Source organism: Cygnus atratus, chromosome Z (genome assembly GCF_013377495.2).
Source record: "Cygnus atratus isolate AKBS03 ecotype Queensland, Australia chromosome Z, CAtr_DNAZoo_HiC_assembly, whole genome shotgun sequence".
NCBI lineage: Eukaryota > Metazoa > Chordata > Aves > Anseriformes > Anatidae > Cygnus > Cygnus atratus.
This window is the reverse complement of record NC_066396.1, coordinates 94,418-109,066: the sequence shown is the minus strand read 5'-3', so window position 1 is coordinate 109,066 and position 14,649 is coordinate 94,418. Positions and strand designations below refer to the sequence as shown.

At 42.3% G+C, this 14,649-nt stretch overlaps 1 protein-coding gene across 1 annotated transcript; it reads left to right on the top strand.

The window, feature by feature from the left end:
• The first annotated feature begins 10 nt into the window (after positions 1-10).
• SEC11C (SEC11 homolog C, signal peptidase complex subunit) lies at positions 11-6,129 on the top strand. The gene is made up of 6 exons (XM_035560035.1): positions 11-189; positions 379-488; positions 1,729-1,878; positions 4,108-4,227; positions 5,456-5,513; positions 5,917-6,129. The coding sequence occupies exons 1-6, from the start codon at positions 175-177 to the stop codon at positions 5,968-5,970; spliced, it is 507 nt and encodes a 168-aa protein (XP_035415928.1). The 5' UTR covers positions 11-174; the 3' UTR covers positions 5,971-6,129.
• The last annotated feature ends 8,520 nt before the right edge of the window (positions 6,130-14,649 follow it).

The window sequence follows — 14,649 nt, the reverse complement described above, 5'->3', positions numbered from 1 at the left end:
GAGTTGTAGTCCAAAGCGGTCGCGGCCACACCGAGCCCGGGCGGGGCGGGCGGCGGCGGAGAACTACAACGCCCGGGGAGCCCCTCGCTCGGGGCAGGCGGTAGCGCTGCAGGGCCGCGGCGGCCGTTGTGGCGGGCGGCGGGGCCGCCATGGACCTCTTCGGACCTGCGGCGCATGAACAAGCGGCAGGCGGGTGGCGGCGGGGGGCGGCGGGGCGAGCCGCGGGGGGCGCCGACCTAGCGGGCGTCGCCAGGCGGAACAAGCACAGCCCGTCTCGGGGCGGCCGGGTCTGGCCCCGGGGCCGCCGGCCTGGCTGCCCGCCGGGGCTGCGCGGTGCCCCCGGGGCGGCGCGCAAAGACGTGCCTGTTGTCTCTGCAGCTCTACTACCAGGTCCTGAACTTCGCCATGATCGTCTCCTCCGCCCTGATGATATGGAAAGGGCTGATCGTCGTCACCGGCAGCGAGAGCCCCATTGTGGTGGTGCTCAGGTGGGTGGAGGTGGAGGTGGAGGCGCTCCTGGCCAAGGCCAGCCTTGTCACAGTCCTCTGGCACCTTCCCGCACCGTCTGGTTACATGTGGGGTTTTGAGCGTCACCTACGTGAAGAAGTCCACAAACACTTATTTTCTTCTACGTCTGTGTTCAGGCGCTGAGCAAAAGCTCTCGTAGTTGCAGTCTAGTTCAGTGAAGTTTATGGAACCAGTAATCGAGTGAAACCTTTGAAAACCTAGGTTTGTTCCCTTAACGTACCCATCAACAACCCAAGATTGGTTATCAGTATTACTGCCTAGGAATAGCAATCCTTGGACGGAGGGGTTATGATTCCAAAACTCAGTTCTGCTTTAGTAGGAATACATGTAATGCTGTGAAGCTTCTGTTGTCTGAAGAATTCAGTAAGCGTATTGCACTTTCTGAAGGCATTGAACAATTTCAGGTTTATTTGTTCGTTTCTTTTTTACCATTTGTGCATTTAAAATTCCATTACAGTAAAGCTGCTTTTTTAGTAAATTACACTTCTGCATGACTTCTGTCACAATGCTAACTTACTTCTGGTACATAAAGACCCAGTCCTGGAGGCCCCTGAGTGCTGACCAAATACACGAAGTTTAAACAAATGTTAAGGAAGATTCAGCCCCGTAGAAATTGAGTGTGCATCAGTAAGGAACATACGCAGGAAATAACAGCATTTTGGTGGGAGAAGTCTGTTAGTGCAGGTGGTAATGGGGTCTGGAGTCCTACATTAAAGGATGTTACCAAAACCTAATGTGTCTGGCTTTGAAGAAAAGGCATGGACTTTTCTGGTCATTAGTAGTAGTCACTGGTGCAGCTGCGAGTCTTGCTCATGTTAGCTAAACTCAATGTAGAGAAGTCTTTCCGGTGCTGCTCTGAAACATCTTTTGGCATTTTGCTAATGGATTGGTTGTCTTAAGCAGCATGGCTCATTTTGTTCTTTCGTAATAGCTACAATACTGTTACTTTTCTATAGAGCTTATTTGTTTTATTTCTTTCACTGAGGCAGCGAGAACATCTTCTATAGGCTGGCTCAGCTTGGAGCTTAATGAGGTTTCAGTTTTGTGTTAAATGTCTGTATGGTGTGGCTGAATGGTGGAAGCTACAGATTTTGGTTAAAATTGTGAGTTTATCCGTAAGAATTAATTGCTCTCTGTATTTGTGGTTCTTCCTTTGTTTGCAATAATGCTAATATATTTTCTCTTTCTCTTTGTTTGTAGTGGCAGCATGGAACCAGCTTTTCACAGGGGAGACCTGTTGTTCTTAACAAATTTCCATGATGACCCAATCCGAGCCGGTGAAATAGTTGTTTTTAAAGTTGAAGGCAGAGACATTCCAATAGTTCACAGAGTAATCAAAATTCATGAAAAGTAATGCAACTTGGCATTTTTCTTGTTTCTAAATATAGTTTCCTACACCATGACTTTCACTTACGTTATAATTAGGTAATATTTTGTGAAAAAGGCAAGCAAGGATTTGCTCTAAGATGCAGCTTGTCTCTAGGACGTGATCTGCTTCTGCTCCCCATTCTGTGGCATGCTTCTTGAGACTCTGGCTCCTGTCCCTCAGCAAAGTTGGTCAGGTTCAAAATAGGTAAACCTATGCCAAAGAGGAGTCCAGAAACACAAGCTGTACACATCATTTTTTTTCCCATCGGTAGCAATGTGTGTGGGAGCAGACTGCACTGCATAGTGACTGTTGTAGAACTGGGTCTTTGGTTATGAGAAATAGCTGTTTCTCAGGGCAAATTGTGGAAAGGAGGCAAAGACAGAGAATCAGAGCTATAGATAAGTCTGACAAGTATGTGACCTTTGCTATCTGAGGTTTTCCAGAAGACTGAGATTTGACTCATAGAGAAAAGATTTTTATTTTTGTTTTAGTCACAACACCAACAACAATTCATGCTCAAAAGCAACAGGCAGATCAGTTGTTTTTACCTTTATTGAATGCGTCTGGTATGATAAACAGTCCTTTCCCAAATGTAGGAAGGGCAGGTCTATTTCTACTGCACACTGAAAAGGTAGCATGGAAGTGGCAAGAGCTGTCATATTTGTTTCTCGGGAGGCCTGGGCTATGAACTGCAAGTCTTCGTCTTTCCTGTAGCATCTTGTCTCTGGTGCTTTTTCAAAACAAATACTTATATCTAAGAATTACCTCTTTTTTTTTTTTTTAATACTTCATTTGTCTTCATAAAAACTCCTTATTTATTGATATCACTACTGGCAATTAGCAGCTTTTTGAGAAAAATAATTTTGAAGACTGGAAACCTACTAACTTTTGTTTGAATGGGAGTGTTGAACCAAAATCTTGCACGTATCATCTGCATGTGCATAATGCTTAAAAGGGAGCAAAACATGGCAAGTTTTCTAACAGCAACAGTTAAATTATATCATGTTGAAAACAAAGTCTAAGATACTCTGTCCATTTGAAACGGTAGGGAAAGTCAATGATTTGTGTTAAGGGTTTAAAACCTGTATTCCTGCAAAAGGAATGAGCCGTCTAATGGCCGGGAGAAGTCAGGACATCAGCTCTGGCTGCAGGGGAGCAGCCAGGCTCCCAGCGCTGCGTACGTTTATTCGTGTGGGGGAAAGAGTGCCACCTACTGAAGCTGTTTGCATCGCCTTGCTTTCCCCATACATGTCAGTAAAAACCCACATAATACTTTGTTCAACCAGTGCTATTTCAAGGCTTGTTACGTGTATTATTTCTTATCTGCCCCATTAACAAATAACAAAGGTAAATGAAGTTTTGCCAGGAACTTGCTATATTGTTTAGCTAAACGATAAGTGACGTGAAAGTGTATTGCAGTGACAAAGTATTGACAGAATATTTAATTTTGATGCAGATTTGCAGCTATGTTAAGGGGTCCTCAGTATTTACTTGCATCAAAAGAAGGACAAGACTTTATTTTGATGAAAATACGATTACTAGGAGTTAAATATATAAAAGAGAAGTACTTAAAGCATTGTGTTGTTATGCTATTTTCTTTACTATAGGAAAATCTGGGGGTGTGCCTCATGCTTCATGAACCTTGTGGTTGAAATTCAGTTAAATTCATTCTGCAGTGTGCGATGACTTCACGGGGTTTTACTCAACATTTTGTCATAAAAAGAAAAAAGCACAAGCCTTTTAACTTTTTGCACTGTTGAGATCTTGATAAATAAAATACTGTTTCTAGGTTTTTTGTTTGTTTGTTTTATTTTTAGCGTAAAATTTCTATTCTATTGCAGATAGAGAGGATTTTTTGTTTTGTTTTGTTTCCCTCCAGATTGGCATATCCTGCTTTTGTTAAGGAAATTTAGTGCCAGTTCTGGACAGAAAATATCCAATCATAATATCCTTTCATATTCATTGTGTAATTGCTTACATCAGATGACAGCCTAGGAAAAATATCTCTTGTTAAAATGTGTTGACTCTGTCAGTAAAGTCTGAAATGTTAATGATTTAATGGTGTTTGTTAAATAAGCAGGCCAGGCAGGACTGGAAGTAAACATTGTTATCTAATCTTGTAGTACTTTTCATCTTCATTGTGCTTTGTAGATGTCAATTGTAGTTTTTAAATTAAGTGGTATTTACTTTATCACCTCGTTGCCTTCTAGAGAAAATGGGAACATCAAATTTCTGACCAAAGGTGATAATAATGAAGTTGATGATAGAGGCTTGTACAAAGAAGGTCAGAACTGGTTAGAGAAGAAAGATGTTGTTGGAAGAGCAAGAGGGTGAGTAATGCAAAGTCTGTTCTTTATAACTAAAATAGAAAAAAAATTAAACTTAACATCAGTTCCACTCTTGGATGTGGTGTGGTATTTATTGAATTTCATAAATAAAATGGTAATAAAAGTAATTTACCTGGCAAAGTTGCGTTCTGTAGTCTTCTCACTAATGTGGACTGGCAATTATTATTTTTTTTTTTTTTGAAAAACAGCACACAACGTAAATAATTGGCCAGTGAATAAAAATTAACCAACCTATCCTTGCAATTGTTAGAATTTACTAGGAAATGTTTCCACATCTCATGGGAATCTTATGCAAAGTTTGAGCTTTTATCTTCTTCCCCAGTTGAGATAAAAATTCAACCTCTTAAGATTTTTCTCAAATAATCTAAATTTTTATCTAAGAAATACATAGGCACATATATATATATATACATGTATGTATGTATGTTGAGATATATAAACTTAATTCCCACCTCAGGTGTGCATTACTGACAAGTGTAAGTGATGATTTTACACACTTGTGATTTTGATCACTTTTGCTTAGAGCCTGTTGCAAAGCATTTTTTGGGCTAGGAGAATGTTAGTAGTGCAACAAGAAGCTCGATGTGTGTTCTGCCATGTTCAGTGGGCAAAGATTAACGGCATGGGCCAACCCTAGTAGAAAGTAGGACTTTTTGTATCAGGTTATGTATCTGTGTATTTTTCTTGCCTAATATAAGTGTTCCATAAGCCATCATAAATATGGTAACTTGCATAACAGTACAAACTACTTTTCTGGAATAATATTTATTTGCTTGTTATGTTAATTTAAATGTTAATTTAAGTTCCGTATTCACTTAAAACTCTTTCTGTTTTAGATCATACAGCTTTTATACCTTCAGAACAACTGAAAAACTGATTCTGATGTGTTGCAGGATGTTAGGCTTGCTTTTGCCAGTACCCCTCATTTTGGAGATACTTGCCATTTTTGGGGTGCATGTGTACTTTTAATGCTATGAATGACATTCAGCAAGTTGAAGCATTACATGATGGAAGGAGTAGGGAGTCAGAAATCTTGCTCCCAGATTTGCATTATCAAGTACATACTGCCTTTAAAGCCCTTGCTATCTGTCTGAATGTTTTTGTTTTCTCTGAAATCCATTATCTAAAGTTTTCAAGACTGAGTAACATTGAAACATGTCCATGTAATTTTTGAGGGTTAATTTTACATCATCTGTTTTGTCAATTACAGATTTTTGCCCTATGTTGGTATGGTAACTATAATAATGAACGACTATCCAAAATTTAAGGTATGTATACAAACACTTCGAATACTTAAAACTATAAAATAGCAAATAAAGGTAATATGAAAAGAATTGTGATACATGCTAATAAATTTTTGTTGTTAGCTAATATGAAATAAGTAGTGTTCTCACGCTTTCTTATTTGAGCTTAACTGTTACCCAGTAGAATTGACAATTTTTAATCATTTGAAAACCATGTATAGAATGTAATGAGTTAAGCATATACAGTTGTGATGCCTATTTTTAAAGAATACGATCACACCAAAATACTGCTGTAATTCTACAGGAACACAACTCAATAACTGTGTACTCATCTAGAAGGTGTAGAGGGCATGTTTCAAACAATTTGTGATTTCAAAGCTTCTCTTAAAAGAAATTGTAATCAGTCTTCATTCTTTTTCTTCTGCAGTATGCTCTTCTGGCAGTAATGGGAGCTTATGTACTACTGAAACGGGAATCCTGAAGGAAGGAAAAGGAAAAAATCACTTTTCCAAGAACAAAGTACGAAATTAAATATACAGGAGAAAAAGCCTAATATATTTCAGATGTTTTACTTTCTGTATACTGTTACAAAGCTGTGCAAACTTTTGTCTTGTCTAAATAAACTGTGCAATTAAAGCTATTGGCTGTTGGTTAATTATATAATGGCAAATTTACCATCTGAAATAAATATCGCTTTGTTAGCCTTTTGCAAAGGGGAGACACTGACTGTCATGCTAGAGTAGCTTATGGCACTTCTTAACATGCTGTAGAATACAGTGATCTCGCTGTGGTTTGATGAAGGCTCTTTTGTTTTAAAGTGATACTGCAACTGAACCTATTTTGTCTTTCCTGCGTGTTCAGTTATTTTGCTTGATTATTTTTGATCTCTTGTCAACTCAATCTCTTCACAATCTTGCAAACTATTTTATCATCACTAATAAAGACATAGCATATGGGTTGGAACAGGTGGTGAGTTGTAGGAGGTTAGTCACACTGATGCCTAAAGAAAGTTGTCTAGATATGGTCTGAAGGGGAGGGAAATGAGAAATGGGCTTTCATTGCAATTAAGAATTGAGAAATGGAACTGTAGTGTGTTTTTGTTTTGTTTTGGTTTTTTTTGTGAATGTGAAACTTGCTCCTTCGTGGGCTAGAGACAAAAACAATTAATGGCTGGATTTTTAGGAACTCTACATGATTCTAGAATTCAAGGTATTAACCTTTCTGCCTTTACGTTCCTGGCCGTAAGACCAAGCTAACAAAAAAATCTTTGTGGGGATTTATTAATACTTATGAATTACTAAATGAGAAGCGCAGTTGCGTGCTTCAGAAATATTACCAATAAGGGAAAAACATAACCCAAATTCCTGTTTTGAGGATGTATTGTTCTCTCCTGTCTTATGACACCTGAAGACTGTTGAACATAAAATTGTTTTTTTCATTTTAAAACTTACCTGATAACCATCTTACATGAAGTTCTGGATCGTTCTTGGATTCAAATGTCAATTTTGTAACATCAACAAAGCAAAACTTGTTTTCTTTACTTGCTTTGTTTTTGTTTCTTTGATAAGGAACAGCATGATGCTTCTTTTCCTGCGGAGTTTTGTTTCTTCTGTAATCCCTCACCTCTACAAAATATGCTATTATACAATAATGGCACCCCTTCTGTTGTAACTGCCAGTGCTGAAAGGCAGGTAACTGCTGAATCTTTCCAAGTAATATTACTTCTTTTGTGTCCTACTAAGCAGTCTAAGCAGTTTTCACAACAAACTGTATTACAAAAATGACTTATTTTGTATCAATTTGTGTAGAAATAAAATCGAGTATAATAAATAGCATGTCAGAATAATTTAGGTATTCTTAAGGCAGTCTTTCTGGAAGTGTACCATCCCAGTTAAGAAAAAATAATTTAATTTTTGGAGGCAGTGTATGGGTAGTAAGTCCTGTTCCCCCGGACCGGTGTTCCTGAAATTAGAATTTATTCCAACTCCAATACAATTGCAGTCAATTCTACCTTTGAGAGTGGGATTCTGGACATACCCATAATAATGGGCCAAGTTCATCATTTGGGTTGTTTTATCTTCATAGAATTGTGAAGTGGTTTGGGCTGGAAGGGACCTTGAAGCCTATTGTGTTCCAACCCCATGCCTCCCACCAGCCCAGGCTGCCCCCAGCCCCATCCAGCCTGGCCTTGGGCTCTGCCAGGGACGGGGCATCCCCAGTTTCTCTGGGCAGCCTGTGCCAGTGCATCACTGCCCGCGTAGTACAGAACTTCTTCCTAATGTTTAATCTAAATCTTCCCCCTTTCAGTTTAAAGCTGTTTCCCCTTGTCCTATCGCTATGCTCCCTGACAGAGGCCCTCCCCAGCTTTCCTGTAGGCACCCTTTAGGCACTGAAAGGTTGCAATGAGGTGTCCATGGAGCCTTCTCTTCTCCAGGCTGAACACCCCCAGCTCCCTCAGCCTGTCTGTGTAGGAGAGGTGCTCCAGCCCCTTGATTACATTTGCGGCCTCCTCTGGTCTTGCTCTAACAAGCCCATGTCCTTCTCCTGCTGGGGGCCCAGAGCTGAGCGTGGGGCTCCAGCTGGGGTCTGACGAGAGCAGAGCAGAGACGGAGAATCCCCTCCCTTCTCCTGCTGGCTGTGCTGCTTCGGATACAGCCCAGGATATGGTTGGCTCTCTGGGCTGCAAATGCACGTTGATGGCTCAATCTTGTGTTGATTTCCTTTTGAAGATTTCTTGTTTCCTGTGCTTGATAGCGTAGGAAAGAGATGTCTAATGCTGACTAATTCTGTCTCCTTGCTTTACCAGTTTGTTGAGGTGTCTGAGAATTCAAGAACAGACTAGCTGTCATAAAATGAAGTGAGGCCTTGTGGTTTACCATTTGGACATAGTAGATTAGAGAGCTGGTATGTGAGGAACTATGTGGAGCCTCTCTCCAGCTACATCTGTAGGTGGGAGCATTACTACCTGCAAAGCTGGAGAGCTGAAGGACAACATGGTTGCATGTTCATCATTTTCTGCATTAGAAGGAAATAAGCACTGAACAAATTAATCTATGGTTGTACAGAGCAATATACAAAAGCTTCACTTCCAGCTTGGAAAGCTTCCCTTTTCTGTGGATAAACTGCATTAGTTTGCTAACTGGTTCCGCTTTGATCAGGCCTATTTTGTTGGCCTTCTGTCCTGGCCAACTGGGTTGAGCTGCTCTTCATTCTGTTTTTGGCCTGCATTTCCATTGCTGTCTGAGCCACTTTAAGCCAACCATTTATGTCTCTGATAATCTAGTTAGAGAATACTGCTCATTAATTTCCTTAGATTAGAAGTCAGGGAAGGAGCGCAAAAAGTTTTCCAAGAATCTAAATTTCTGATGGAAAGCCTTTCATTTAGCTCAATAAATGTAACAAATACTTTAGTTCTTAGCTTGATATCAATGATAAATGAGCTGCAATGGTGAAATGCTTATCGGTAGAATGTTTCCTTTCTGCTGTGAGTATATTGCACTGTACAATGTTTGAATGATTTAAAGTCTCCTAAATATTAGTGTCTGCAGTGGAGAGAATGCAGTTTGCTCTTGGATACATTTCATAACTAGATGTTGCAAGCTTTTCCTACTAGTCTTGCTGAGAACAAGTTTGACGGTGACTTTACGTGCTGCAGCTGGACTGATTTTCCATGTTCCTGTTGCTGAGCGCAAGCAATCCTCCTACTGCAGGCCACATGGGAACATCTGCATCAGCTCTTGTGTTCAGTGGAGCCAATGCAACGTGCAAACGCAGGATGAAGTTAGTAGCTTTCTGCTGGAAAACAAACAGGAGAAATATAAACGCAAAGGAGGAGCAGGTTTAGCTTTTGGGAACAGTGAGCTGCTAGATTTTCCCAGCTGTAGCATGTTTTTCACTGCTGTGCTTCAAAATCAAATATGCTCTTGCTCTAAGAATGCATTTGTATTTGCTTTGAGAAACAACTAACGGAGCAGGCTTCTAAGGAACACCAGGGAAGTAGTGGAAGTAATACCACGTACTATGGAGCTGGGAAGTCAAACCATGTAGCAATGTGCACCCTTAGATTAAGAATTCTCCAACAGCAGCAGGAAATGAACATTAATACTTTGAGATTGATCAGACCGTGGCTGAGCTGACGCTATGAAAGCCCCACCTGACCCAGTCTCTGCCCATAACCCACTGCGTGTTGCTGAGCAGTGGCTGTTGTAGCTGCTGCGAGTGGTTTGCATTGCACTGTCCAGTGGCAACACTCCTGCAGCCTAAGGCTTCCTGAAAATGCTAGCTAGCGTGAGCAGAAAGGATCCTCCATGTCTGGGGTGGGCGGATAGGAGAAAAGAAATGTGATTAGATAGATCATGTGTAAAGCCATAAGGCACAAAATTCTAAGGACACCACCTGACCCTTTCTTGCTTGCTCTCCTCATTCCCAGCCCACTTTCTCTTTCTTCAGCTAGCATTTCCCCACCATGTCACTGAAATTCTAGTTTGCGGCAGTGCACTGGCATGAAACAAAACTATCCAAGGGTTTAGGATGTCTTCCAGGTCCAAGACCATAGATAGCTAAGTTAGATCTTTTGAGCTGTAATCATAACACTTCTGTAGAGTGTAAAGTCTTTTCTCAGTGGAGAGGAAATGATGTTGTATATTAAGCTTGGTTAATCACATCTCTTTTTCTCAGAGAAAAAAAATGCAAATTATGCAGCACATGCTTTTTACAGGAGAAGTGCTTTGCAGTTCTGCATAATGTGAATAGCCTAGCTTTTTAAGATGTTTGTCTTATTTTGAACATCAGTGCTGCTGACAGGATTTATCACTCAGAAAGAAATGCTTTCAGCACTCACCTCTTAACGTATCGGAAAAGATGATTCAGATTTTTTCCTGCCTTTTCCGTTAATCACACATTTTTCCACAGTTTTTCCACATCTTTTCCACATCTTTGTCTTACTGACTTAAGAGACCCAGGCCCATCACTGATAGTTCCTTGAAAGGCAAAAGAGAGAGAAGGAACAAGCATCCACAGACAGCTGTATGTCTGTCCTGAAATGACTTTTAGTCCTCATTTACTCCTACCCGGGGGGGAGAAGAGTTGGCACCCCGAAACCTTCCCTGTCTGGCTGCGGGGGGCCTGGCACCAAGTGCTCGGTGCCAGCAAGATGTACACCCCTTAGGCTGATTTCCACAGGAATTCAGGTGTCAAGATAAGTATGGATAAGTATGTTTTCTGAAGCCAGAAGGTAGGTTGCACACCTAATTTCCATTCGTTTCTATGGAGCTCCCTTAGCACTTCACAGTACCCTGGTAAGGAGCCTTCTGAAGCTGGAAGCCTGAAACTTTTCAGTTTTAAAAAGAAAGGAAAAAAACAAGTTTTACTATGTTTAATTTGACCTCTGGTATATCTTGGCCATAGTATTTCATACAGCTTCTACCAGCCCCAATATTCAGGTTTACCTGCAGCCTGCGTTGGTAGAGATAAAATGTGTGTGGAGTAAATGCAGAGAGAATTCCAGTTCAAGCCTTGTTAGCAAGTCATTTCTCTCTGTGTTTAATCAAGACACCAAGCAACAGTGATGAAAACAACATTTTCACTGGTGTGCATGGATTTTATCAGTGTTTCTTTGAACATCTTATGGGCCTAAAGCAAACAAAACGTAAGCCACATAAGTGACAAACAATTCAATACGCTTCCCTGCTACACGGCTTGACTTAAATAAGTATATTCCATCTCTTTTGTCACCATTTATGCTTCAATACGTTACTTTTGCACATGGAACCAACTCTGCTTCTCTATCATTTGCGTGTGACTATGCTATCAGCAGAAATTACAAACACATATGGTGCGTACATGTAGTCTGTAGCTATATGTAGATCTATGAAAACCTGATGTGGATGCAGCCACCATCTCAATTCTGAAGCTGTTTGCAATACGAGTATCTGTCTGGATTTGAGTTTTACCAAAAAAAAAAAAAAAAGCCATTATGGACAAAGCTCCATTTCTTTTGTAATTATGTTAGGACATCGGTTTCCAGCATGTTGAAGGTCACGTTTGTGGGAAGGGGAAGGAAAAGGGGAGTGGGATAGGGAAGGGGAAGGGGAAAGAGAAGGGGAAGGGGAAAGAGAAGGGGAAGGAGAAGGAGAAGGAGAAGGAGAAGGAGAAGGAGAAGGAGAAAGAAGGAGAAAGAAGGAGAAAGAAGGAGAAAGAAGGAGAAAGAAGGAGAAAGAAGGAGAAAGAAGGAGAAAGAAGGAGAAAGAAGGAGGCCCACCTGGGTTTTTGCTGTTTGGCAGGCAGGGCACGCAGCATGGCTCTCTTCAGGGAGACCCGAAGCCTTGGTTCACTGCCCTGGCCAGGGCCATGCTCCAACAGTTGCAGCACAGCTGGGGCTGCGTTTCGTTGCCTGAAGGTAGCCCAAGGGGCTAGGGGCTGGCCATGCTGGCCCCTGCTTCCAAGCAACATCCACCTATTTGCCAGCTGCTTAGTGAAGTGCTGTTTTCCTGCTTTGCTTCTTGTGTCTGGAGTTTGGGGCCTCCTCATAGCCTTGTGGCTTGCAAATGCCTGTCCCTTCTGGCACCTACGATTGTTCTGCGCTTCATCTAATAGCTATCTAGACTTCTGTCATGCAGTTTCCTCAGCTCTGTTTTCTCAAACATGTATCATGTTTATAAATCCAGCTTTAGCCTCTAAATATGGAAGAAAGTTGACATTTGGGAAACAAAACCTGTAGTTTTATATTTTCATGGTACTTATTTTCCATAGATTTAGTTGCAAATTGACAAATTGGCAGATGAGTCACCTGCTGGGTTGCTGCACAGCTCAGCCACAGCTGGTGTGGAAGTCCTGCTGAAACAGCTCAGCCTGCATGGGGAAAATGTCCCTAACCTGCTCCTGTGCCCTGCTCTAGACAGAGGTCCTTGCATGTTTGCAGGGCTCGCAGCTGTGCCACCTCCTCCAGCTTTCCCAGTGGCCCACCAGGGTCTGCCCCCCCTCCAGGCCCCGGGCACGCTGGCTGGAGAGCCTCAGCACCTCTGTGCACCAGTTCAGGCTGCCAATGACCTGTCCCAGCCCTGCATGCCCGCAGCTCGCGTCCCATCGCTCTGTGCTCCCCCAGACTGCCAGCACAGCTGTGTGGCTTGAAGCATTTGGTCTTCTCTGGGAAGGCTCAGCTGGGACTGCCTGCATCTGGCCAACAGCAGTTCCCAAGAATGCAGAAACATAAATGCTTGCCACTTGGGTTCTCAAAATATTGAACCCCTTCACCACAAAAAAAAAAAAAAAAAATCACAACACTAGAAGGGATGGTTAACACAGCCCTCTGACACACACTAAATGTGCAATAAGCCATCACCTTAGTTAAGCCTCAACTGTCGAGGTCTAGGACTTCCTAAAATGAGGTACAAACGATGCCAAATATCTTAAACTGTGCCTTATTAAATAAATGTTTATCATTTCACGTTGTTGATCCTCTGCAAAGTTGTGGAGCTCCTTTCTGAAAAAATGTCTGCAGTTCTTCAGGGAACTGTTGCTGCTGAGAGTCAGTGCTCAGGTTGTTTGCAGAACGCCTGCCCTCAGTACAGGTTTGGAGCACTGAAGACTAGTCCATTCAGCGTCTTCAACATTTACAAAGTATTCCTTAGTGATCGTGCCCTATTATTACATTGCTGATATGCTTAAACCATTGTTTGCTCTGTACATATGCCATAGCTACCTGTAACGTCAGAATCACTACAAAGAAAACGATGAAAGGTACACCATTTTTCTTTTATCCCTTTTTATTTCCATAAAAACTGCCTTGCTGACAGAACAATCATATTTGTCTAAAATGTGAAGGAAGCAAAATAAACAGTGCTATTGTGATATCAGCGTTTAAAGCCCATTACTGTTTTCTGCCACGAAGTGCAACAGTAGTTCACTTTGCCACAGGAAAGATACATGGCAAGTAGAAAGGTATCTGAAAACACAGAAAGCTTTTTCTTGAAGTTCAACCATGAATTTCACAGAATCATGGAATCGTAGAATGGCTTGGGTTGGAATGATCATCTAACTCCAACACACACACACCCCTGCCGTAGGCAGGGATTGCCACCCACTAGATCAGGTTGGCCAAGACCCCATCCAGCCTGGCCTTGAACACCTCTAGGGATGGGGCATTCACAATTTATGTTATTATGTTCTTACGTTATGGGAATTTATGTTATTGGATTTCTTCTTTAAGAAAGAAAGGTGTCTTGTATGAACAAGGTCACTTAAACTGATTGCATACGTTTATTGTACCTGGATCCTTTCCTGTTGTGGGGGTTCCAGTACATTATTTCTGTATATTATTAAATTATTTTTTTTTCCTGAAAAGGTTAATAGAAAAAATAAGAATTAGGATAATCCATGTTACTTTTTTTATCCTTATGAGGAAGCAAACAAAGACATGCTTGTAATGCACAAACATGTCGAAGCAGTGGGCCAGTCCTGTTGCTGGGCTGAGTGGTGGCAGTGAGGCCAGGGAAGAGGGCTCATCCCTGGGCCCATCCCCGCAGCCCTGGCCAGCAGTCCTCAGCCTGCGCCTGGTCCAAGTTGCGACCCAAGGACAAGCCCTGCCATGGCGATTGGACTTGGAGCACATCCTTCCCTGAGTGCCGAGACCTCACCCCTGGCTGCTGCTCTGCTGCCGGCGAGGTGCAGGCAGGGCACACGGCTATGCCTCACGCCCCTGCTGCCCTGGCACCCTCGGCTCCTGACCGCACTTCGCAGGGGCCAGGCCAGGCTGCAGCGTGTGGGCTGCCGGTGGCAATTCACCACCCCGCACTCCACTGCCTGGCTTCTTGCCGTTTGTGGTGGAGGTGCTCCCAGCCGCCACGGGGCCTCAGATGCCCCTCTTACCCGCTTTATGCATTTGCAGATGGGAATTATTCAGCATCCTTACTGTGCTTTGGCTTAGTTTTAAATGGAAGCTTGGGTTTTATGTCCTAAAGATTGGGTTTTTCTGCTTGAGAACTAGTACTTGGTTTCTTTTTGCAGGTGTGTTTTCCACGTGCTGCGCTGCTCATTCACGTGTTTGCAGCTCAGTTCTAGCTGCAACCCCATGAAAGACGAGGCAGGGTACACAGTGCACCAATTCATGCCCCATCAGTCCGAAGATGCTGCCATTTTCTCCTACTCCACGAAAGCCACTAAG

Excerpts from the sequence above, each read along its gene's own strand:
- SEC11C (XM_035560035.1), top strand. Across the intron at positions 489-1,728 it reads CCCATTGTGGTGGTGCTCAG|TGGCAGCATGGAACCAGCTT; the intron begins GTGGGTGGAGGT and ends CTTTGTTTGTAG. Across the intron at positions 1,879-4,107 it reads GTAATCAAAATTCATGAAAA|AGAAAATGGGAACATCAAAT; the intron begins GTAATGCAACTT and ends GTTGCCTTCTAG.